This window comes from Rhinolophus ferrumequinum, chromosome 25, assembly GCF_004115265.2.
Source record: "Rhinolophus ferrumequinum isolate MPI-CBG mRhiFer1 chromosome 25, mRhiFer1_v1.p, whole genome shotgun sequence".
Lineage (NCBI taxonomy): Eukaryota > Metazoa > Chordata > Mammalia > Chiroptera > Rhinolophidae > Rhinolophus > Rhinolophus ferrumequinum.
Window position 1 is genome coordinate 16,436,357 of NC_046308.1, and position 21,813 is coordinate 16,458,169.

The 21,813-nt window shown below is 44.2% G+C and overlaps 2 protein-coding genes across 6 annotated transcripts in view; one reads left to right on the forward strand and one right to left on the reverse strand.

Moving 5' to 3' along the window:
• HPS4 (HPS4 biogenesis of lysosomal organelles complex 3 subunit 2) overlaps window positions 1–9,491 on the reverse strand; it is a 25,894-nt gene extending 16,403 nt beyond the window's left edge. For 4 of the 5 annotated variants that reach the window (XM_033097909.1, XM_033097907.1, XM_033097911.1 and 1 more), the window contains exons 1-6: window positions 9,364–9,491; window positions 7,330–7,865; window positions 5,182–5,272; window positions 3,525–3,668; window positions 1,345–1,452; window positions 772–888 (exon numbers count right to left, since the gene is read on the reverse strand). In XM_033097909.1, coding sequence (XP_032953800.1) covers window positions 772–888; window positions 1,345–1,452; window positions 3,525–3,668; window positions 5,182–5,272; window positions 7,330–7,370 — 501 coding nt within the window. In that variant the 5' untranslated portion in view covers window positions 7,371–7,865; window positions 9,364–9,491. Of the gene's footprint in view, window positions 1–771; window positions 889–1,344; window positions 1,453–3,524; window positions 3,669–5,181; window positions 5,273–7,329; window positions 7,866–8,575; window positions 8,772–9,363 lie in introns of those variants that run through there. The other variant, XM_033097908.1, reaches the window with a different exon arrangement.
• Window positions 9,436–21,724, forward strand: SRRD (SRR1 domain containing). Its single transcript, XM_033097914.1, has 7 exons — window positions 9,436–9,656; window positions 17,031–17,071; window positions 18,416–18,675; window positions 18,774–18,872; window positions 20,021–20,175; window positions 20,902–20,947; window positions 21,368–21,724. Exons 1-7 carry the CDS (start codon window positions 9,451–9,453, stop codon window positions 21,587–21,589), a joined length of 1,029 nt encoding a protein of 342 aa, XP_032953805.1. The 5' UTR covers window positions 9,436–9,450; the 3' UTR covers window positions 21,590–21,724.
• Window positions 21,725–21,813: the final 89 nt, after the last annotated feature.

A 21,813-nucleotide genomic window follows, 5' to 3' on the forward strand; every position in this document is an offset into this window, starting at 1 on the left:
CACATCCCTGTTAAAGGGACACCACTAACAGGAGCAGTGAGACCCAGTCCACACATAATGGTGGGCTGGCATCACAGAATTGGTGTCATTTTCTGAGACACTCAGGGCGCAGGTGGTCGGTTCTTAAGGAGCCACAGCCTTGCACCTTCCTTTGGCCCTCGGACAGTGAGAATGGGATGCTCACCAAGCTCAAGGCCACAGAACAACAGACAGTCAGCACCGACGGTCAGGCCGGCCACACAAGCACCACTGGCGAACGGAATGGCTCAGAGACAGAACACATCCCAACCACAACCACTCTCTCCCAGATAGGGCGACCTTGTTTGTAAAACATTAGCACTGGGCATTTTTGATGGTGAGAACAATTAAATCATATTACCGGTAGTATCAAGAGAGAAGGGGAGCTTCAGATCACTGAGTTCCACGCGTCTGGGGCGTTAGCAAAATTGTAACAGCCTTCTCACGTAATTTGTGTCACTTAGGTATTGTCTCATTTCATCATCACAACGGTTCTGGGAGGCAGGTATGACACCGTTTTATGGATCAGGTGAGTGAGGTTCTGAGAGGCGATCTGACCTGTCCAAGCTCACACAGCTAGTGAGGGACGTGATGAAATTTGAGTGCAGGTCTTAACAACCACCCTAACTGAGAAATGACCCACTCCAGCCACCTCTCTCCATATACATAAAGTTCATTGAAAGGGGGAAAGCAAAACGTGTCCAGAAGCTCTATTCCTATACATGAAAAGAGTAAGGGGGAGGAGACTGTTACTTTAGTTCGGTCCACGTTCCAGAGGGAAGTGAATATCTTATGCAGATCACTGGTGTTTTTCAGAATTTGTTCAATAAAGGTGTCCCACTCGGCGCTCAGCTCTTCCTGAGAATGGTTCTGAAACAAAACAGAGCCTGAGGTCAGCGTCTGAGATTCTGAGATACACACTCTTCGACAAGGATCCCAACTGCCACAAAAATGATTCCTGACACAGGAAACTGGCTGGTAGGGAGGGCCCGTTTGGAACTTCTGACACTCACGGGACCTCACCTCCTACCCTGCTAACCTACCGACCACAGTCCTAGATCGCCGGTGGGGAGAGGGCAGCAACCGGGCCCAGCTCTCTCCACCCATCTCAGGGAGCAGGAGATGGAAATAAGTACTTGAACGAACGGGACCTAGGCCACTGGAGAACAATGGCATCTGAAAGGGGCTCCAGGAGGCCTTGACCTTGTCACTGGACATGATATGTTTATGGAAAGTACAACAGACCCCAGCAGAAGGGCTGGGTTCCGGCAATGTCGGTTTTGTTCAAGACGCCCCCCGTAAGACTAGTCAACACTATCCACATACCTTGTAAGCCACAGAAACAGGTCCGTTGTAAAAATGAAAGAATCCAATAAGCTGATCCAGAAACTGCTGGCAGCTGACATCAGGGAGCTCCACAGCACAGCCCAGCACCTGTAAAGCGGGAAACCAGGAAGACAGGCAGTTTCCTCCGTTCTGAGTCCAAGGCTGGGCTCCTGGCATCCCGGGCTCGCTACAGCCAGACTTCACGGCCCATGACATTGACCTGCTGCCGCCTGGCCCCACACCCTCCACTCCAGCCGAGCTGGTCTTCACTGAGAACAATGGACTCCCGGTGCCCAACCTGAAATGCCCTCCTTCCTGTTCATTTGCCAGGGCTTTCCCCTCCCCTTCAGGACCCACCACAGATTCTAGCACCTCCACGGTGCCTATTCTGATCACTCTAGCAAATGCTGACCTCTTTTCAGACCCCTTGTGGTGTTAGGACTATTATTTGGACATTGAATGTTTAACATGGGTTTCACTGCAAACACTGGGCTCCAACTATTTCATGAATAGCCATCTCGTCTCCCCAGCTACACGAAGTGCTTTGAGAACAGAAAACGACTGACTCGTCACACAGTTCTAGAACTCTAAAACCCTTAGTGTTTAGTTCCACAGAAGAGAAATACTTGCTCAGTTAAAAACCAATCTGGCCCTACGTTTAAAGAGGCTGAAAAAAGTTCACAATCTTTGAGTCACTAATTCTACCTCTCGTACATGTTTTATTTCACTCATATGACACTCTGGAAGAGGTAGAACTAATCTAGGCAGAAAAAATTCACAGCAATGGTTGCGTGAGACAGCGGGGGTGGTTAAAATTAATTGGGGAAGGACAAAAGATTGAACTTTCTGGAGTGATGCTAATATTCTGTATCTTGATAGGGATTTGTGTGGCAGGTGCATCATTTGGCTCAAATCCATCAAATGGTACACTCATCCCTGCGTATTTCATCATATATAAATTTAACTCAAAAGAAAAGAAGAACCACAAACAAATACTGACTTCTTGTTACCATTATGCAAGATGAGATATTTGGAGCTGGGCTGGGCGGCGGGGAGGAGTATACGAATGTGTAGAACTTTGAAAAGCACTGAAATAAAAACTGGATTGAGAGGAAGATAAAGGGGTGAATAACTAAGCGATAAAGCAACTATAATGAAACGTGCGTTGCAGAATCTAGGAGGTACAGCTGACTCTTGAACAATTGTGGGGGTTCGGGGCACCAACACCCCATGCAGTTGAAAATCTGCATATAACTTTTAATTCCCTGAAAAATTAACTACTAATAGTCTACTGTCGACCGGAAGCCTTACCAATTAACATAAACAGTCGATGAACACATATTTTGTATGTTATGTGTATTATATACTGTATTCTTACGATAAAGTAAGCTAGAGAAAAAGAAAATGTTATTAAGAAAATCATCAGGAAGAGGAAATACATTTATAGTATTTATTGAAAAAACTCCACATATAAGTGGACTCACACAGTTCACACCTGTGTTGTTCAAGGGTGAACTATACGAGCATTCACTGTAAAGTTCTTTCAACTGTTCGGTATGCTAGAACATGTTCATAAGATGCTGTAAAGAATACCTACAAAGCTGAATGTATTTCCTTACACTTAAACGTCGCTTGACCTAGGGAATAGTTTAAAGTAAGTGTAGGCATTGGAAAAGAGCCCTTGAGCATATATGGTACTGCCAGTTGTAAAGAAATGGTTTTTCTTTTTACTTTTTAATGGTTCTTTGAAACCAAACATATATGCGTCAGTGTCTTAAGAGTCTGTGGTCACTTTCCCAGTAAGTGTGGAGAGTAGAGGGAACTATAGAGAGTATAAAGAAGAAAAGATGGGGATTAAAAACTCAATTTGCATCACGAAGAGAATATCCTTAGGTTGGGTTAAGTCTTTCAAGAGAGCAGACATACCAGCCATGTGCAATGCAGGATATGTCAGAAATGTTTTGGGGAGCACTCAGTTATGATGGGCACCAGCGGAGAGTGACACAGGAATTGTGGATGACACTGGACAAAGCACCTGGGGACAGGGTAGGAGATTGTAGGCTTGAGAGCCATAGAAAGCATTACTTTTGTAAACCTCATCATCACAATTCTTATCACCAAGACAAATGACTCGTGGTAGAAGGGACCGTGTCGGCACTGGTTCTGCCTGGTAAACTTACCCAAAGGTAATCTCCATCAACCTGTATGGCGAACTTAAGTTTCCGCAGACGAATGAGAGCGGGAGGCGAGCCAGAGATGTCAGAAATACAGTGGACAACTCCAGCAATCTGTCCACAAAGCAACTCCTGTTGGTCAAGCAGGGTCTACGGGAAAGGAGCGAATTCCAGACAGGAAGTTGAAACTGTTGAACTCTTGTGTCCTTCCTTAGAGCAGGGGTTGGCACACTATACAGCCTGCAGGTCAGATCTAATTGGCCACCTGTTTTTACATGGGCCATGCGCCAAGGCTGGCTTTTACATTTTTTTTAAGGGTTGTCAAAACAACAACAAAGAATACGTGACTGAGACCTCAGGTGGCTTGCAAAAGCCTAAAATATTCACTCTTAGCTCTTTCTAGACAGTTTGCCAACCCCTGCTCAGATGAATGAACTGTCCCAGGATACCCACAGTGAACACACAGGTGACTGCACAGGACTCCATTTTTGTTCCCAGGATTATATCCTACAAGTTATCCCACGTGCATGGGTAGAAGCACGAGCCTTTCATCCCTATTCAAATCCCCTGCAGAGCGGCCAGAGCAGCATAAATTAATCCCAATTATCCAAGTCAGAGGATAATCACATGAGCGAATACATGTATATACAGACATCCAAATCGATCTTAGCAGCAACTCAACAGTGGGGTGGCCACACATTGGGTAATGGACAGAAAATGTATGCCCCGCCTTGGAAGAATTCTTGCCTAGAAGAACTGAACTTGAACCTAGTCAAGGCTCTAGATCTTCCTACTAGTTTAAAGGAAATACAGCAGAGGGAAGACACTAAGGGACACCACTGTGAGGAAGTCATCAGCCAAATCCAGAGTGGGGACTTCACATTCTACTGCACAAATAACCTGCTTTCTTCAGTAATTCAGTGGTCTAGCGGGGAAAGGACGAGTGGGTGAGGAGTGTTAACAGTAAAAGGGACTTAAAACACAAAAAAACCAAATGGCATATGTGGATCTTGTTTGGATGCTGACTAGGAAAAAGAGAGAAAGGGAGAAGGAAGCAAAGACGGAAGGAAGGTACGTCTAAGTAACATCTAAGGTAATAAGGCAAAATTTGAATACACGATTAGATGATAGTAAGGAATTATTGTTACTAATTATTGTAACTTTTGTTAGGTATGATGTTAAAAGTCCTTTTCATTTAGAGATGTCACCTGATACCGGTAAGATGACACAATGTCTAGGATTTGCTTCCAAACACTCCAGAAAAAAAAAAGGAGGGGAGAGAGGTTAGGTGAGGTCATATAAAATTGGCCGTGTTGACAACTGTTAAAACTGGTGACAGGCATACAAAGGTTCACGATATTCTCCTTTCTACTTTTCATATGTTTGAATAAGTTTTATTTTTTAAATGAGCCGATCAAAACTTGGGAGCAATGGGGGCAGACAGAAAATCATCATGGTAACAGAAAGCTAGAGAAGATGGAAGAACTGAGCTGCCTGGAAATTTTAAGGCCAGAACAAGAAACAGCACAACTAAGAGAGTAGAAATGTCAATTGCCTAGGTCACCCAAAGGAACTTGTCCCAATATAAACCCTATACTTTTGAAAAGTCATCCGCTTTGAGGCCGAGGGATCCCCACAGAACAATGACACATATGTGGCTTACCTGAGAGGGATAAAAATAACAAATGCCAGCTCTTGTGGGATCTCCTTCTTCCTTTACCTTTGAACCATCATAGAGGAAAAAATAGTTCCACCTGGCAAGAGAACAGAATGGAGCCATGTTTTCTTTCATCCAGTGATCAGGGCATTTGCAAAACACAGTTTCTTATTGAGTTCCCAGCCCAAGAAGAGCTCATTACTCAAGAGTTTGGAAAGCCTTCTGGTGGCCCCAGAGAAAGGACTCAGTAGCTACAAATAGATAAAAACCGTTTCGTAAGTGCAATTGAATCAAACTAAAAATATGCCTCTATCCAGCTGTCAAACCATCTGTGTGAAAGACAGACGAGTGGCTAAGGAAAGACGGGGCGCCCACAATGACACCTCTTATTTGAGACGCTGAACCGTAACTATCTAACCACATGGTTTGGTGAGCTGTCTTTTAAGGGTCTGAGAACACAGTAAGTTAGGGATGTCACAGATGCACTCCTGCTGGGCACGATGAGCTCCTGAATTATCCTTTTGACCAGGAATTTATCGATTCATTTAACAAACATTACTGAGGGCCTACAGTGGGCACTGCTTTTGCTGGCCCTAGGGCCACTGCATGTTTCAATGCAGGATGGTGAATCTATAATGGGAAAAACAGAAGCCTTTGTGAGTTCACAGAGAAGGACTGAACCCCTCACTGTCTGTCAAAACCTTATGATGAGGGCCGGCCTGGTGGCTCAGGCGGTTGGAGCTCCGTGCTCCTAACTCCGAAGGCTGCCGGTTCGATTCCCACGTGGGCCAGTGGGCTCTCAACCACAAGGTTGCCGGTTCGATTCCTCGACTCCTGCAAGGGATGGTGGGTAGCGCCCCCTGCAACTAACAATGGCAACTGGACCTGGAGCTGAGCTGTGCCCTGCACAACTACGCCCTGCACGACTACGATTGAAGGGACAACAACTTGACTTGGAAAAAGTCCTGGAAGTACACACTGTTCCCCAATAGAGTCCTGTTCCCCTTCCCCAATAATAAAATCTTTTTTAAAAAAAAAAAAAACAACAAAACTTACGAGGACAACCCAAACATGAACCCTCCTCCAACTTCTGACCCCCAGAGGAATCTGTCTTCTCAATTTCCACAACCCTCTGTTCTTCCCTAAGGTCGTACAGTCTGCTCTGCAGGATAATTATAATTACTTCTTTAAGACCACAAAGCAAACTCCACAAAGGCTGGACCTGAGTTTTACTCCTAAACCTCTGAAAGCACACCTACCAGGCTAGAGCCTAAGAAGGAGGCGCTGTGACCACCCTGTGCTGTTCTCCCCTGGACCCCCTTGCACCCTCTCTGGCTCCCACCTTATCTTCCTGATGACAAGCACTAACTCGATTTCCAATACAGTCTGCTTTCCTGAGTTCCAGATGTGCAACTGGCTGCCGGACAAGTCCAGATCAAAAAGCCTTAAAAATGTTTCAAACTCAATTCGGAAACCCCACGGCCAGGCCCCATTCTACCCTTTCCATATGTTCTCTGGGTGAAAGCGCTCCCACTCTTCCAGGCACACACAAGAAAACCTGGGTGTCATTTCGAACTTCCCCATCTTTTTTACTTCCACACACATACGTCAGTCACTAAACCCTGCTCTTTCTATTTAAACGATGCTTTTCCATGCTCATCTCCTTGATTAATGTTTGCTGAAGCCAATTATGCGAGAGGCTTAACTCATTTTGGGTTGAGAAAGCAATGGAGCTGCAGGCAGACATTGCATAATGCCCTTTGAGAGCCAATCTGAAGGCTGGCCAAACATCTCATGGTGTAATTCTGCAGTGCAACCACTTCTGGTCTTTCAAAAGTGAAGACTCCCGTGCCCACAATAAATATTATCAAAGCCACATTAGCACGATCCAACAACCATGGTTATCTCTTCTATAACCTACAAGTAATGCTGGACTCGTTTGAACAATGCAAGGGGCTTGCAAGGTTACAACATGTCAGCTTTGGTGAGAAATGGCTCACACGCTTGATTCAGCTGCTCTGAGGAAAATGGCTTTTTATTGTTTTCTGAATAAAATCAAGGTCATCTGGCTGTCGGGCAGGGGGTTTCAGGTAACCCCAAACATCTGTCCAGCAGCCTGGCAGGATCTAAACACTGGCAGGCCTCACTACTCACCAGGATGCTGACTTCGTCTCCGTTGAGGTAGAGGTGGCCATTTACTTTCCAGTCGCCTTCATTCTCTTTATTTGTGCTTTCTTTTCCAGTTATGGCTTCTTTCTGCCCAGCAGTGACCGTTCCTGTGTCCCCTGATCCTATGAATCCGGATGTGGGAGGTTTGGGTGTTTTCAGTCACAAGTGTCACTTGCTTAGTTATCACTCAGTACGAAAGTGCTACTTCCCTCCTTGCAGGCCCTCGGTTCCATGCATACCTCCACGCCTCTGAAAACTCTGGGAGAGGATCTAAGAAAGCAAGAAAATTCTACCAGAATTGTCAGATCCACTAATGTGGTTCTGTGAGCATCAGCTCTCTGGCTCTCTGCAGAATAAGCTCTTCAAAAAACTGTTCGACAGGAAAACCCAACAGGGGAGGTGCATGCTCGAGGCAGTGTTCTGGGGTGATTTCTTGTCTGATAGCTTGTCGGGTTCAAAGCAATTCCGGAGGTTCTTTTAAAAGTTTTGAAGCTTCCTGTTCAAACATCAGTGCCTTGGCACTAAAATAAACACAAGATAGATTATTTCAGAAACCCACGAGAGAGCATGTGACTCAGCAGGGTTAAGCAAATGGTATACTTCAAAAGAGCTTTCTAGAAAATTGTTTCAAAACAAAGAAAAGATAGCGTAGCAGCACTTCTGAGTAAATCCCTTCGTTTCTCGAACAGTGATATCGCACAGAAGGTTAAATAACTAGGGTGAAGCTCCGGGTATGAAGGACAGCTATACAAATAAGGCAGTGGCTGCAGTGATAATGGAACTCAAATTGAGGAACTGTCACCTTGTCAGCCCCCAAATATGTAGAATTCTGGAGATGGGCACATTTCCAAAAGACAGGCAGAGAATTTAACAAGTGGCTGTCAAACTCCCAAGAGGAAAGACAACTCAGACTACCATGGAATTTCAGAGTCCAAAGGGACCCTGGCATCATTTACTCTAACCCTATCTCTTGTGCTCATCTTCAAAAATGACCTGTCTCTCGCTTACTCCCTTCAGAGAGAGGTCACTCAGTGTTAAATTTATCCTCACACCAAGCTCAAATTGTCCTCCCAGGAACCTCTACACACCGGTCTGAATAACACCCTCCAGGAAAATAAAACAAGGTCTAATCCTTCCACAAGACAATCCTTTGTTCCCTCAAACTGGATGTCTACTGTCACTTTCTCCAAGATTAAAGTCCCCAGCGACTTGGTTTCAAATGCTTTCTCACCATCTGTCATCCCCCTGGGGAACGCAAGAGAGTTTTTTAAAGCTTGTTTGGTAGAAGGAAGTCTCTAGAGAGGACTCCACTGACTCTCTGGTGGCCTGTACAATCTCTATCTTTTCTCGGCTCTAAATATCTTGGGGTGGGTCTCCATAGGGTCACATTCGTGGTATTCTTTGAAGCATATGCGGATGCCTGTGGAGAAGCATCTAAGCTCTTGGACCGAGGGCAGCAGCCTGAAACCCTTCATCCCGTTTCCAGGAGACTGGGCCCTACACTGCCAAGGTCCACTCTATCTCTGAAAGGTCCAGTAAAGGCTGGAAACGGCCCAGGGGTAGGGAAGGTGTTGGGATGTGACCGGAGAAGGCTCTGGCAGGCTGGGAAGTAGCAGTAACGACCCAGGGGAGTCCAGAGTGTCAGGGAATGGCCTGCGGGGTGGGGCGAGGAGATGGTATAGGAAGTGGCCTCAAGTCGGTCTGCAAGGCGCTAACGTCTGCGAAGAGCCTGGAAGCCACCGGTAACCCTCTAGGGCACCAGGAGGTGTCTGGCCTCAGCTCCAGGGTGCTGGGAATGGGTGAGCAAAGGCGCGGGGGTCAACGTGGGCCCGGTCACGGCACCCAGAGGCCGCGATGAGGCGCTCTCGGCCGCGGTCCTGCCTCTCGGCGTCCCCGCGCCGCCCGCCCTCCAGAGCAGCCAGTCAGCCCGGGGATCGGGGATCGGGGATCGGGGATCGGGGTTCGGGACCCGGAGTGTGGGCGGCAGCGGGGCGCCAGCGACTCCCGCCCGGTACCTACGCGCGCGGCGGAGAGGCCACAGGTCACGCGCCGCCCGCGCCTCCCACCTCCTGCCTCCTAAAGTCTCCGCGGAGCTGGCGCGCGGCGATGACGTCGTCCGAGTGCGCCGCGCGCCCGCGACTCCCGGGGCCAATGGCGGCCGCGGCGCTGGAACCCTGGCAAGTTGCGGCTCCGCGGAGACGGCGCTCTGCCGCTCGACGTCCGCGGCCCGGGGAGGCGGCGGCCGCCCGGCGCCCGGAGGCGGAGCCTGAGGTGGACCGCGACGTTGTGCTCCGTCGCCTCCGGGAGGCCGGGTGAGTGCGGGATCGGCCCGGGGTCCGACTCTTACTGCTTGTGGGGACCTCTCCGAGCCTCAGTCTGTCCATACGTAAAGTGGGAATAACTGCAAACCCGTTAAGGGGTTATTGTGAGGATTTAACGGAGGGAACGAGTTAGTTCCTTACAGACAGGATTATATAGTAAGCGCTCAATCGAGGGGGTCATTCCTCCTCCTGCAGTTACAGCTGCAAGTTGTGTAATCTCCGCCTCAGTTTTCTCACCTGTGAGGTTGGCATGAAAACAGTACCCATGTAGGCTTGTTTTAAGAATGCAGTGAGTTAGTTCACGTAAACCATTTCATACAGATTATGCGCTCCGCTCCCCCAGAATTAGGGTCAAGAGGCGATGGTGACCGAGGTTACCACTGAATAAAAGAGTTGGCTGACCAGCTGACTGAGCCTGAGAAAAAAGCAGCAGTGACTTTTTCTGGGATCTCAGAAGATGCCAATAGCAATGAGTGTGGAAAACTCTTAAGGCACTTTCCATACAACTTGACATTGTTACTCCTCCTCAACTTTTTCACTATTCCCCCAGGAGCTTCCTACTTCTACCTGCACCCCCAAGTGTGCCGCAGTCCCCAGTACCCTGATAGAGAGCACCCAACACTTGACACGCTGATGTCCTGTGCACACACTCAGCAGTTTACAAAGCCCTCCCGGTACCTTAGAACTCTCCTTTACCCTCTGTGACGAACATTAGGGCAGCCTCTCTGAACAGTGGCTTATAGCTTCTCAGTCCAGATCCAGTTCGCTTTTTTTTTTAACATTTTTTTTTCTTGTGATGAGAACTTTTAAGATCTCTCTTACCAACTTTCAGATACGCAGTACAGCATTAACTATAGTTGCCATGCTGTACCTTACAGCTCCTTGACGTACTTTACAATTGGAAGTTTGTACTTTTTGACCCCCTTTACCCATTTTGCCCACCCTCCATTCCCCTGCCTCTAGCAACCACCAATCTAATCTGTTCTCTGGATCTATGAGCTGAGTTTTTTAATATTTGCTTTTTAGATTCAATATTTTAGATACAATATTTGTTTTTCTATGACTCATTTAGCATAATACCCTCAGGGTCCATCCCTGTTGTTACAAATGACAAGATTTCATTTTTTCATGGCTGAATAGTATTCCATTTATAGATATACAGGGGGTTTTATCAAAAGTGCATGTTGTATTTTGTCAAATACCTTTCCTGCATCTATTTAGATGATCATATAATTTTTATCTTATATTTTGTTAATGTGATGTATCAGGTTGGTTGATTTGTGGATGTGGAACCATTCTTGATCCATGGAATGAATCCCACTTGATCATGGTGTATAATCCTTTTAGTGTATTGTTGTACTTGATTTGCTGGTATTTTTTTTAAGGATTTTTGCATATATGTTCTTTAGAGATATCGGCCTGTAGAGAGAGAGAGAGAGAGAGACAGAGAGAGAGAGAGAGAGAGTGTGTGTGTGTGTGTGTGAGTGTGATGTCCTTGCTTGGTTTTGGAATCGGTATTATTGGCCTCATAAAATGAGTTAGGAAGCATCCCCTACTCTTCAATTTTTTGGAAGAGTTTGAGAAGGATAGATACTAAATCTTCTTTGAATGTTTGATAGAATTTACCAGGGAAGCCATCTGGTACTGGATTTTTGGGTTTTGGGAGGTTTTTGATTACTGTTTCAAGTTTCTTACTAGTGATTAGTCTATTCAGGTTTTCTTAATGTTTCAGTCCAGGAAGATTGTATGCTTCTAAGAATTTGTCCATTTCTTCTGGTTTGTCCAATTTGGTGGCATATAGTCTTTCATAGTATTCTTGTATAATGTTTTGTATTTCTGTACTATTCATTGTAACTTCTCTTTTTTTATATATTTATTTGTTTATAAGTGTTGTCTCTTTTTTCCTTAGTGAGTCTAGGTTTGTCAGTTTTGTTTATCTTTTCAGAAAACCAGCTCTTTGTTTCATTAATTTTTTTCTATGTCTTTTTAGTCTCTGTTTTATTTATTCCCACTCTGATTTTTATTATTTCCTTCCTTCTACTGACTTTGGACTTTGTTTTTCTTTTTCTAGTTCCTTCAGGTGTACTGTAAGATTGTTCAAGATTTTTCTTGTTTCTTGAGCTATAAACTTGCCTCTTGGTACTGATTTTGCTGTATCCAAAAAATTTTGGTGTGTCATATTTTCATTTTCATTTGTCTCTGTGTATCTTTCAGTTTTTTCTTTTATTTCTTTTTTGACCCAATAGTTATTCAGTAGTATGTTGTTTAATCTCTACATATTTGTGATTTTTCTACCTTTCTTCTTACAGTTGATTTCTAGTTTCACACTATTGTGGTCCAAGAAGGTGCTTGATATGTTTAAATCTTAAATTTATTGAGACTTATTTGTGTCTCAACATATGGTGTGTCTTTGAGGATGTTGCATGTCTACTTGAGAAAAATGTGTATTCTGTCATTTGGGGATGGAAAGTTCTAAATATACCTATTAAGTCCATCTGGTCTAATGTATCATTTAAGACTGATGTTTCCTTGTTGACTTTCTGTCAGAATGATCTACCCATTGGCATAAGTAGGGTATTAAAGTCTCTTAATGTTCTTGTAAAATCGTATTTCTCCCTTTAGATCTGTTAATAATTGTTTTATATATTTTGGTGCTCCTAGGTTGTGTGCATAAGTAGTAATGTTTTGTCTTCTTGATGTATTGTCCCCTTTATCATTATAAAGTGCCCATCTTTGTGTCTTGTTACAGTTTTTTTTTTTGTTTTGTTTTGTTTTTGTATTGGAATCTATTTTCTCTGACAGAAGTATGGCTGCACTCTTTTCTCTGGATACCATTTGCTTGGAGTATCATCTTCCACCCCTTCACTTTAAGCCAGTTTGTCTTTGGAGCTGAGATGGGTCCCTTGAAGGCAGCGTATAGTTGCATTTTGTTTTTTAATCTATTTAGCTACTCTGTGATTTTTGATTGATGAGTTCAGTCCACTTACATTTAGGATGACCACGATATATGAGAGGTTTTATCATTTGTTTTCTGGTTGCTCTGTATCTCCATTGTTTCTTTTTCCCTTTGTTTCTGTCTCCTATTTTGGTTTGGTGGTTTTCTAAGAGGCCTTTTTTTTCCATTTCCTGTTTTTGTTTTTTTAATGTTTTGTGTCTCATCTTTGGATTTTCGTTTTGTGGTTACCATGGAGGTTTGTATAAAATGTCTCATAGATAAAATAGTCCTTTTCATTCTGATAGCATCTTATCTTCATTTGCCTATATAAGTTCAGTTCTTTACCTCCTCCCCTGTTATGTTTATTGTCACAAATTATCCTTTTTTATCTGTGTGTATTACCAAATTCCAATAGCTATAGTTTCTTGTAATGCTTTTTTCCCCCTCTAATCTTGATGTTATAATTCAGTGTTTAATACTCTATTCTGAAATAGAGTTGCAGTTTCCTACTTTAGTCTGTCTGTCACCTTACTCAAAGTTTGGTATACTTTTGTCTTTGCATTTCAGGTAGAAGAGGTCTTTTCAATATTTCTTGTAATACAGGTCTTGTGGTGGTAAATTTTCTCAGGTTTTGTTTGTCTGGGAAAGCCTTTATTTCTCCTTCATGTCTAAAGGATAACTTTGCTGGATATATTATTCTTGGTTGGTGGTTTCTCTCTTTCAGTATTTTGAACATATCATTCCACTCTCTCCTGGCCCATAGGGTTTCTACCGAGAAATCTGATGATAATCTGATGGGTTTCCTTTGTAGGTTAGTGTGTTTTTTCCCTGGCTGACTTGAGAATTGTTTCTTTATCATTAACTTTTGACAGTTTTAATATCATGTTTCTTGGAGAAAGTGTTTTTGCCTTGGGATAATAAAGTGTTCCGTTATCTTGTTATATTCAAATTTCCAGTTCCTTCCCTACGTTTGGGCGGTTCTCATCAATTATTTCTTTGAATAGACTCTGTTCACTTCTCTCTCTCTTCTCCTGCTGGGATGCCCATTTTCCTTACGTTGCTCTTTCTAATGGAGTCAGATTGTTCTCATAGAGTTCTTTCATTTTTTAAAACCCTTAGTCCTTTCTTTTCTTCCACCTGAATCATTTTTGGATTTCTGTCTTTGAACTTGCTAATTCTCTCCCATCTGGTCTGTGCTATTTCCAGTGCGCTCTCATACATTCTTCATTTCATTTATTGCATTCTTCAGCCCCTGAATTTCTTTTTGGTTCTTTTTTATAGTTTCATTCTCTTTGGCAAAGTGCTCCTGTTGTTCATTAATTTTGTTCCTGAGCTTTCTTTTGTGAGAAAGAGTTTCTGAGATTTCTTTTGTCTTGTTGAGTTTCTTCATAACTGTAATCTTGAAGTCTTTATCATTTAAATCACAGTCTTCTGTTACTTTGAGTTTGGTTTCTGGAGACTTGACATTTTCTTTCTGTGTTACCATGTTATCTTGGTTTTTCATGGTACTTGATGGATTGTTCCTCTGCCTGTGCATTTGAGATAGTGAACACTTTTCTTGTTTGAGTATCGCTTTGATCTTAATTCAGGTTGATAAGTAGAGGTCTTTTATTTTTCAGTACAGTAGTACCTCGGTTTTCAAATGTCTCCGTTGACGAACATTTCAGTTTACAAACGCCATAAATTTTATGGATCTATGGTATCAGTAGATACTAAAATTCATGCTAAATTTGCAGTTTGAGGGGTTGATTTTAAAGGTCTGGAATGGATTAATCCATTTTGCATTACTTTCTATGGGGAAACTTTACCTCGGTTTTTGAACATTTCAGAACTCAAACGGTCTGGAACGGATTACGTTAAAAAACGGAGGTACCACTGTATTTGGTGTTATAGCACATGTTTTTGTGTTCTGTTACCTGCACTATTTGTCCTCTGGGGTCGCAGTGAGGGAAACATCACTGCAGTTGTGGAAATTTGACAACTGGGTGACCGGGATGGTGGGTGTCCCTGCTGTGTCCGTCGCCTCAGTGTCAGGGGACCGCCACCGTGGTGGAGGGATGCGCTGGGTGGGGAGTAGATGAGTTTGCAAGCCTGCAACACTGCTCCCTTGTTCCTTCTGGCCCTCAGCACTGCTGTGCTGCAGACAGGGAGCCATAGATGCATCTCTCTCCTGCTACTGGGTTCGTTCACAGTGAATGGAGGAGGGCGCCGGATTCTCCAGAGCCAACACTGCTTCTGTCTTCTTACCCTCTGCTGGGCCATAGTACGGGCGCTGCACCTCAACTCCTCCACCACGACCAAGTTCTGTTAGCTGGGGCCACGATGGCCGCTGAACCGCGTTTGTGGACACTGTCCCTGTTTCCCCATCCCACCTCCCCTTGCATTCCAGTGCACTCACCTTCAGATACACCAGTGTGTGGATCTCTCAGGCGTGTTTGTGTTGAGCAGAGGAAGCTTTGTTGGATTATAGAGGTCTGACTTGTTGTAAATTTAAGAGGAGATACAAAGGGGTCTTAATCCTCTATGATGTTGACATCGTGTGTGCATAAGTTTTGATAGATTTTAACATCTTATATATTTGTGTGTATTTTATGGTGGCAAATGGTAAAATAGACTAGAATTTACATATATTTTATGCAGTCATGGCATACTTAACTTTTTGTTAATTTTTTCAACCTTTTAGGTTATGTGGCTTGTCTGTGAATTTTTTCTAATTGTTGAAAATCTCCAAAAAATGTTCCGATATATTTATTGAAAAAAAAATCTGAGTATAAGTGGACCTGCACAGTTCAAGCCTGTGTTGTTCAAGGGTCAATTGTATTGTTGAATGTGGTTTGTTAATGTTTTGTTGAGGATTTTTTGCATCTCTGTTCATCAGGGATAGTGACCTTTAGTTTTCTTGTGGTGTCCTTGTCTGGTCTTGGTATCAGGGTAATGCTGGCCTTGTAAAATGAGTTTTGAAGAGTTCCTTCCTCTTTTGTATTTTGGAAGAGTTTGAGGAGGACAGGTATTAATTCTTTGAATCTTTGGCAGAATTCAGCACTGAAGCCATCTGGTCCTGGACTTCTGTTTGCTGCACAGTTTTTGATCACTGATTCAATCTCCTTACTAGTGATTGGTCTATTCAGATTTTCTATTTTTTCATAATTCAGTCCTGGAAGCTTATACGTTTCTAGGAATTTATCCGTTTCTTTTAGTTTGTCCAATTTGTTGTCATATAACTGTTCACCGTAATCTCTTATGACCCTTTGTATTTCGGTAGTGTCTGTTGTAGTATCTCCTTTCATTTCTGATTTTATTTATTTGAATCCACTCCTTTTTTTCTTGGGGAATGTACTAAAGGTTGGTCAATTTTATCTTTTCAGAGAACCAGGTTTTACTTTCATTGATCTTTTCTGTATTTTTAGTGTCTTATTTATTTCTGCTCTAATCTCTGTTATTTCCTTCCTCCTACTAACTTTGAACTTATTTTTTCCTTCTATTTTGTCGTTCCTTGAGATGTAAAGTTAGGATGGTTATCTGAGACTTTTCTTGTTTCTTGAAGTAAGCATTTATGATTACGAACGTCCCTCTTAGAACTGCTTTTGCTGCATCCCACATTTTGGTATCTCTTTGTTTTACAGTCTGTTTTGACTGATACAATTATGGATATTTCAGCTTTCTTTTGCTTTCCATTTGCATGGAACATCTTTTTCTATCCCTCTACTTTAAGTCTGTGTGTGTCCTTATATCTGAAAGGAGTCTCTTGTAGGAAGCATACAGATGGGTCTTGGTTTTTTATCCATTCAGCCACTCTGTGTCTTTTGAATGGCAAATTCATTCAGTTCATTTTAATACACTTTTGACTATGTTTTGCTCTGGGTTTGGGGGAACAGTTGACTTGAATAAGGAAAGCCCAGACACTGGGTTTGTCTCTTCTCTTACTTTCCCCTTGGAATTATTTATCATAACAAAGCCTGTTTATTGAGTACCTGCTGTGTACAAGGCTCTGTGCTGAGTGTTAACCGTTTAAGTAATAGACAGGTAGTCTAATCTCTACTTTATGGAGATGAGGAAACTGAAGCTGAGAGAGGCTGTGTTTGTGCATTGAACAACTATTCACGGAGCTGCGCCTCTGTGCCAGGCTCTGTTAGGGACCAGGGATACAGAACAGACCAAGACCTGTTCCCGGGATTTGGGGACCTTCTCCAGGAGACCCCCTCTGCTACCCTCTCTGAGCCCCTGCTGCCCTTTCTGAGCCCCAGCAGTCTGTACTCTGACTCGGGACATGTTTGCCACGTGTCCTCTTGTCACTCAGGAGTGGGCTCTGCGTCTGTGTGTACTCCATCATGCTCCCACATCCAGATTACGGTCAGGAGGAAGGTCACTGTTAGGGTGACCCCGAAAAGAATGAGAGATGACCGCACCATTTTTTTTGTTTGTTTCATCAGGGAGGACCTGCTTATTTCCGATTTCTGGAGTTCAGCTCTAGGTGAGTACCACCTCGCCAAGGCTGGGGGTAGTAGGGTGGGAGGAGAGCCTGAATGTGAGCAAAGACAGGAATCCCACCCTCCTTTGATGACAGTGTGCTTCACGGAGCAGCAGGGTACATGCTGGGTTCTCATGTCACTTCTGTCTTCCTTACAGCTGTGTGTTTGGGGCACTAACGCTGACCCTCAGTTTCTTTCTCTGTGAAATAGAGATGAATATGTACTTATCCTGTTGCATAATTTTGAGTATTAAACGAGGCTGTGTAGCTAAGTGCTTAGAACAGGGCTTGCCTGCTGCACAGGGATAATAAATGTTAGCTGTCATTATCATTCTTGTTGAAATTTTTATTTATCCTGCTCTTTTTCTTGAGATTACAGTACAGACTTTACCAGCCTCTGCCATGCAGTTATAATCTCTTCTTAAACAATATCTGTGGGAACATACCATAGTTATAATTTTTATTAAGGAACTTTTAAGTTTGTTTCCTTTCTTTGTTTTTTAGTTATTTTCATAACTTTGCAGTGAACACCTTTATGCATAAAGCTTTTACCAAATTTAGGATGATCTTCTTAGGATATATTCCCAGAAGTGAGATTATTCAGTGAAAGGCAGTCACCAATCTGATGTCCATTGTCAAGTGTTTTCCAAAAAGCTTTTTACCAATTCTTTTACCAGCAAGGACTAAAGGAGCAACTTTTCCTGGCTGGGGTCTGATTTAAAGATACCTTTGCTAATAAGTGAAAATTGGTATCTTATTGTGGGAACATATGGCTTTTTGCTTTTTGTTTTGCATACAGATTTGTGCAACTAAATTCGGCACCAGTGTAATAAAAGGACAGACAGGAGAGCCCACCACTGTATGAGAAGATTTAAACAAAGTATTGTTCGTTAGACTCTAGAAGCCCCAGCCTACCATTTTACCTTTGAACTTTTTACACATTGAATATTCCTACTTCCAGCCATTTATAGTGTGATAGTGAGAGCTCTGCCCCTCTATTCTTTGTTACAAAAAAAAGTCCGTACTTCACACCATAGCTTGCATTTACCAGGTACCTCGTATTAAACACCAATGAGTTCACATGAGAGTGGTAGATGGAAACTGTCCATAAATGAAGCCTGTTTTGTGCTGAAACGTTTTCTGAGGTTGTAGGCCGTGGGTTACCAGAAACTAGGACATCCTGTCAGTTTTGGTGGACATGTCTCAGGTGTGTTTGGGAGTGGGCTGGCTGACGCTGTTACTGCCCTGCTCCTTTTCTCCCTGGATCTGTGGGCTTCTACTGTGGATGATTTGGTTCACAGGGTCGGAGTATGCCCTCTGACTGGATCCAGGGGCCTGCTCTTTCAGAAACCATCAACAAATGTCTTACGAAACATCTGGAACAACTGAAGGCCCCAGTGGGGACTCTTTCGGAAGCCCTTGGAAACCTGCACCTTGACTCATCACCAGAGGAGTCAGATGTGGTCCCTGGCTCCATCCGAGGAGAGACCCTGCTCACGGGAACCTGTCATTGGAAGTGTGTGTGTTACGGCATTGGGAACTTTTCCACCTGCGTCATAGCTAGAAACCAGCTCACGTTTTTGCTTCTCTTCCTGGAAAAGTGCCAGGTATATTTTTTGACTCTTCTTTATTGCTTTTCCTTTGGTCTTGCACATGGGGTGCACAGGTATTTGGGGTGAAATAAACAACTCCTTCCCTTCTGCAGATTCCCAGAAGTCATTGCTGGGTGTATGACCCTCTGTTTAGCCAACTGGAAATTGCAGTTCTTAATACCCTTGGGGTGATTGTTCTCAGTGAGAACGAGGTGAGTGGTTCAGGGAAGTGGGGTGGGGAGGGCTGTGTGACGGCTCACCATCTGATCCCAGGCTCTGTTTCCTTTGAAACAGCAGTTATTCCTTCCCGCTGCTTGCTTGCTTCTCCTAAAACGCTGCCATTTAACTCAGGTCATCGTTTCTGAGTGCCTGCTCTGTGCTTGGCAAGGAGCTTTGGGGAGACCAAGATCAATGGATGCCAGTCCCTGCCTCCAGGGAGCCCACGGTCACATCAAGGCATGTGGCCTGTACACAAGTAAACGATGAATCAGTGAGGTCGAGTCATGTGCTAGGAACTGAGACGGGAAGGAAACCTGTGCTTTTGGTGGGATGGAGGGAAGGTCCCTGCGTCTGAGCTGGGATTGGAAAGGCGACCAGGAGTTTGCTAGAGGGACCAGGCCCACGGTTGCAGGCAGCCTGTGCAGAGCTGGCCGTGTGTTATTAACAGAAGGGAAGCTGCAGAGAGAAGAGAGGAGGGGCCCACGGGTAGCAGGAGACAGACAGCAAGGGCAGGGCCTTGTGTTCCCTGCCAAGCAATTTGGCCGTGCGTGGAGCAGTGGTTCTCAGGGACATTTGAAAAGGACTGCTATGGTAGGGATCAGCAGAAAGTGACACGGGAAGCATGACGGGTTACCAAACACAGTACATGGGGGACAGTAACGATTGCCGGCCCTCCTGCCCTTGCTGTCACAGACTCAAGAAGTCCTTTTGTTGATCCAGAGCTTTCTGTGTTTATGGGGCACACGTTTGTTAAGTGAACAGGAGTTCTTTCTGGACATGATTCCCTGACTTTTAGTCCGATATAACTTTATAGATTTCATACGCACCATTAATGTAACTATTCCACAATGGTACTTTTTTTTTCTAGTTCATACTTCACTTTGCTTTCCTCCCAGTTCATTTTTTCCTGAGCTATTTTGATGTAATACAACATTAAGTTGAAGATGTACAATGTGATTTGATACACTCATCTACTGCAAAATGATTGCCACAATAAGGTCACTTAACTCATCTGTCACTTCACATGGTTACTTTTTTACTTACATTTTTTTGTGGTGAACCCCCAGCTCACTCACCTGGCTTTGCCTCTCCCTCGCCCTGTCGTAAGAAGTGTTTACGTCTATGCATACTGTATCCCCAGGAAGGAAAGCGGAGTGTCTGTGATGAGTGCACCATCTTTTACATGCCCCACTGTGGGTCGGCCCTGTACAACAACCTGTTGTGGAGTAACTGGTCAGTACGTGCCCTCTCCAAGGTGGTCATCGTTGGGAACAGTTTCAGAGGACTGGAGGACCGGTAAGCCTGAGGACGCCGAGATTCCGGCAGGTCCTGAGGGGAAGCCCACAAGCAGAACGCGTTTCCCTGACTGTGTGGTCCTTGGAAATGCTTTTCCCCAGGACAGGGGACAGAAGGCTAGAGAAAGGAGGTGTCAAGCCTGAGTCAAGCTGTGAAGCAAGTTAAGGAGTCTTTCTGCCAGTAATCCTTCCCTTATGATGAACAGGAATTTTTTTTTTTTTTAATGAATTTTATTGGGGAGTATTGGGGAACAGTGTGTTTCTCCAGGGTCCGTCAGCTCCAAGTCGTTGTCCTTCAATCTAGTTGTGGAGGGCGCAGCTCAGCTCCAAGTCCAGTCGCCGTTTTCAATCTTTATTTGCAGGGAGCACAGCCCACCATCCCATGTGGGAATTGAACCAGCAACCTTGTTGTTGAGCTTGCGCTCTAACCAACTGAGCCATCCAGCTGGCCGGGCATTTTTTAATGGGAAAAAAAAACCATTGGATTTTTTGACAGCTACGTGCCCTCCTTCTGTTTTGGGATGCCTAGGTGTTTGCTCTGTCACCTCTTTTGATGAAATGGGTAGTTACTGGGGCACTCACATTTCCTACTGAATGTTTAACCTCCTCTACAGCCTTAATTTTTAAAATTCTTGCTATGTTTAAATCACCTTGTCTTTCTCTCTTTAACAAAACTACTCTCCTACCTCTTAATCATGCTTTAAATTTTTATTTTTTTTATTTCTAGGTTATTGACAAGGATTCTGCAGAAAAATTACACCTACATTGCAAAGGTATCTGTGTGAATGAAGGGGCTGGGATGGAAGGGGTGTGAACTCCTCCTTCTCCATCACTGTGAGGGGTTCTGCCCTTCCACGCAGTGGAAGCTCATGATGAGCTAACTGAAGGCGGAGCGAGCTTACTGCCCTGTCAGTGAGCTCTGTCGGTGGGTCTGTTCCAGAAAGCTCTAACATGTTAGCGCATCTCTTCATTGTTTCCTCATTTCCTTTATTTTCAGCATCACATTCCAATGTGACCACTGCCTTTGGGGCTTCCAATGCATTGCACAAAAGCACTTAAAATATCCTATTCCTTTTTTTTTCCCCCAAAGGATAACATGGGGGGTGGGGGGGTGACCAAAACATAACCCAGGAGAGCGGGGTTTACTGTGACTATCAAGTTTATACTTTTGACGTTTGAATTGTTGTGCTCAGATTTTGAAAGGACTGGAGGAGCATGAGTTTCCTCAGACTTCCCAGTACGCGGACGTGTTTAATGATACCTCCGTCCACTGGTTCCCTGTCCAGAAGCTCCACCAACTCTCCGCCCACACATGGGCATTTCGGGAAGAACCAGACTATCGGGACTGTGAGGACCTTGAAATCATCAGGAACAAGACAGAGGATCCTTCAGCTACTGACTCAAACTCGCTGTAATGTATCTGAAGTGGGTTGAGGCGGAAGCAGCTGCCACCAGAGGCTGAAGGGGACATTGCCATGGCAGGACTGCAGAGAACTTTCTTTGCAGTCAGCGAGCCAAATTTCGAAGAGAACAGGCAATCCCTCAAGCTGGCTCTCGCTAGGCCCGTGGAAAGACGTGGTATAAAGTGTACACACTTCTAAAGTAGCATTATCATGTTTTACACCCTTCGTTCCTCGCT

Excerpts from the sequence above, each read along its gene's own strand:
- SRRD (XM_033097914.1), top strand. The coding sequence starts at position 9,451 with ATGACGTCGTCCGAGTGCGCCGCGCGCCCGCGACTCCCGGGGCCAATG. Across the intron at positions 18,873-20,020 it reads TTGTTCTCAGTGAGAACGAG|GAAGGAAAGCGGAGTGTCTG; the intron begins GTGAGTGGTTCA and ends CTGTATCCCCAG. Across the intron at positions 20,948-21,367 it reads ATTACACCTACATTGCAAAG|ATTTTGAAAGGACTGGAGGA; the intron begins GTATCTGTGTGA and ends TGTTGTGCTCAG.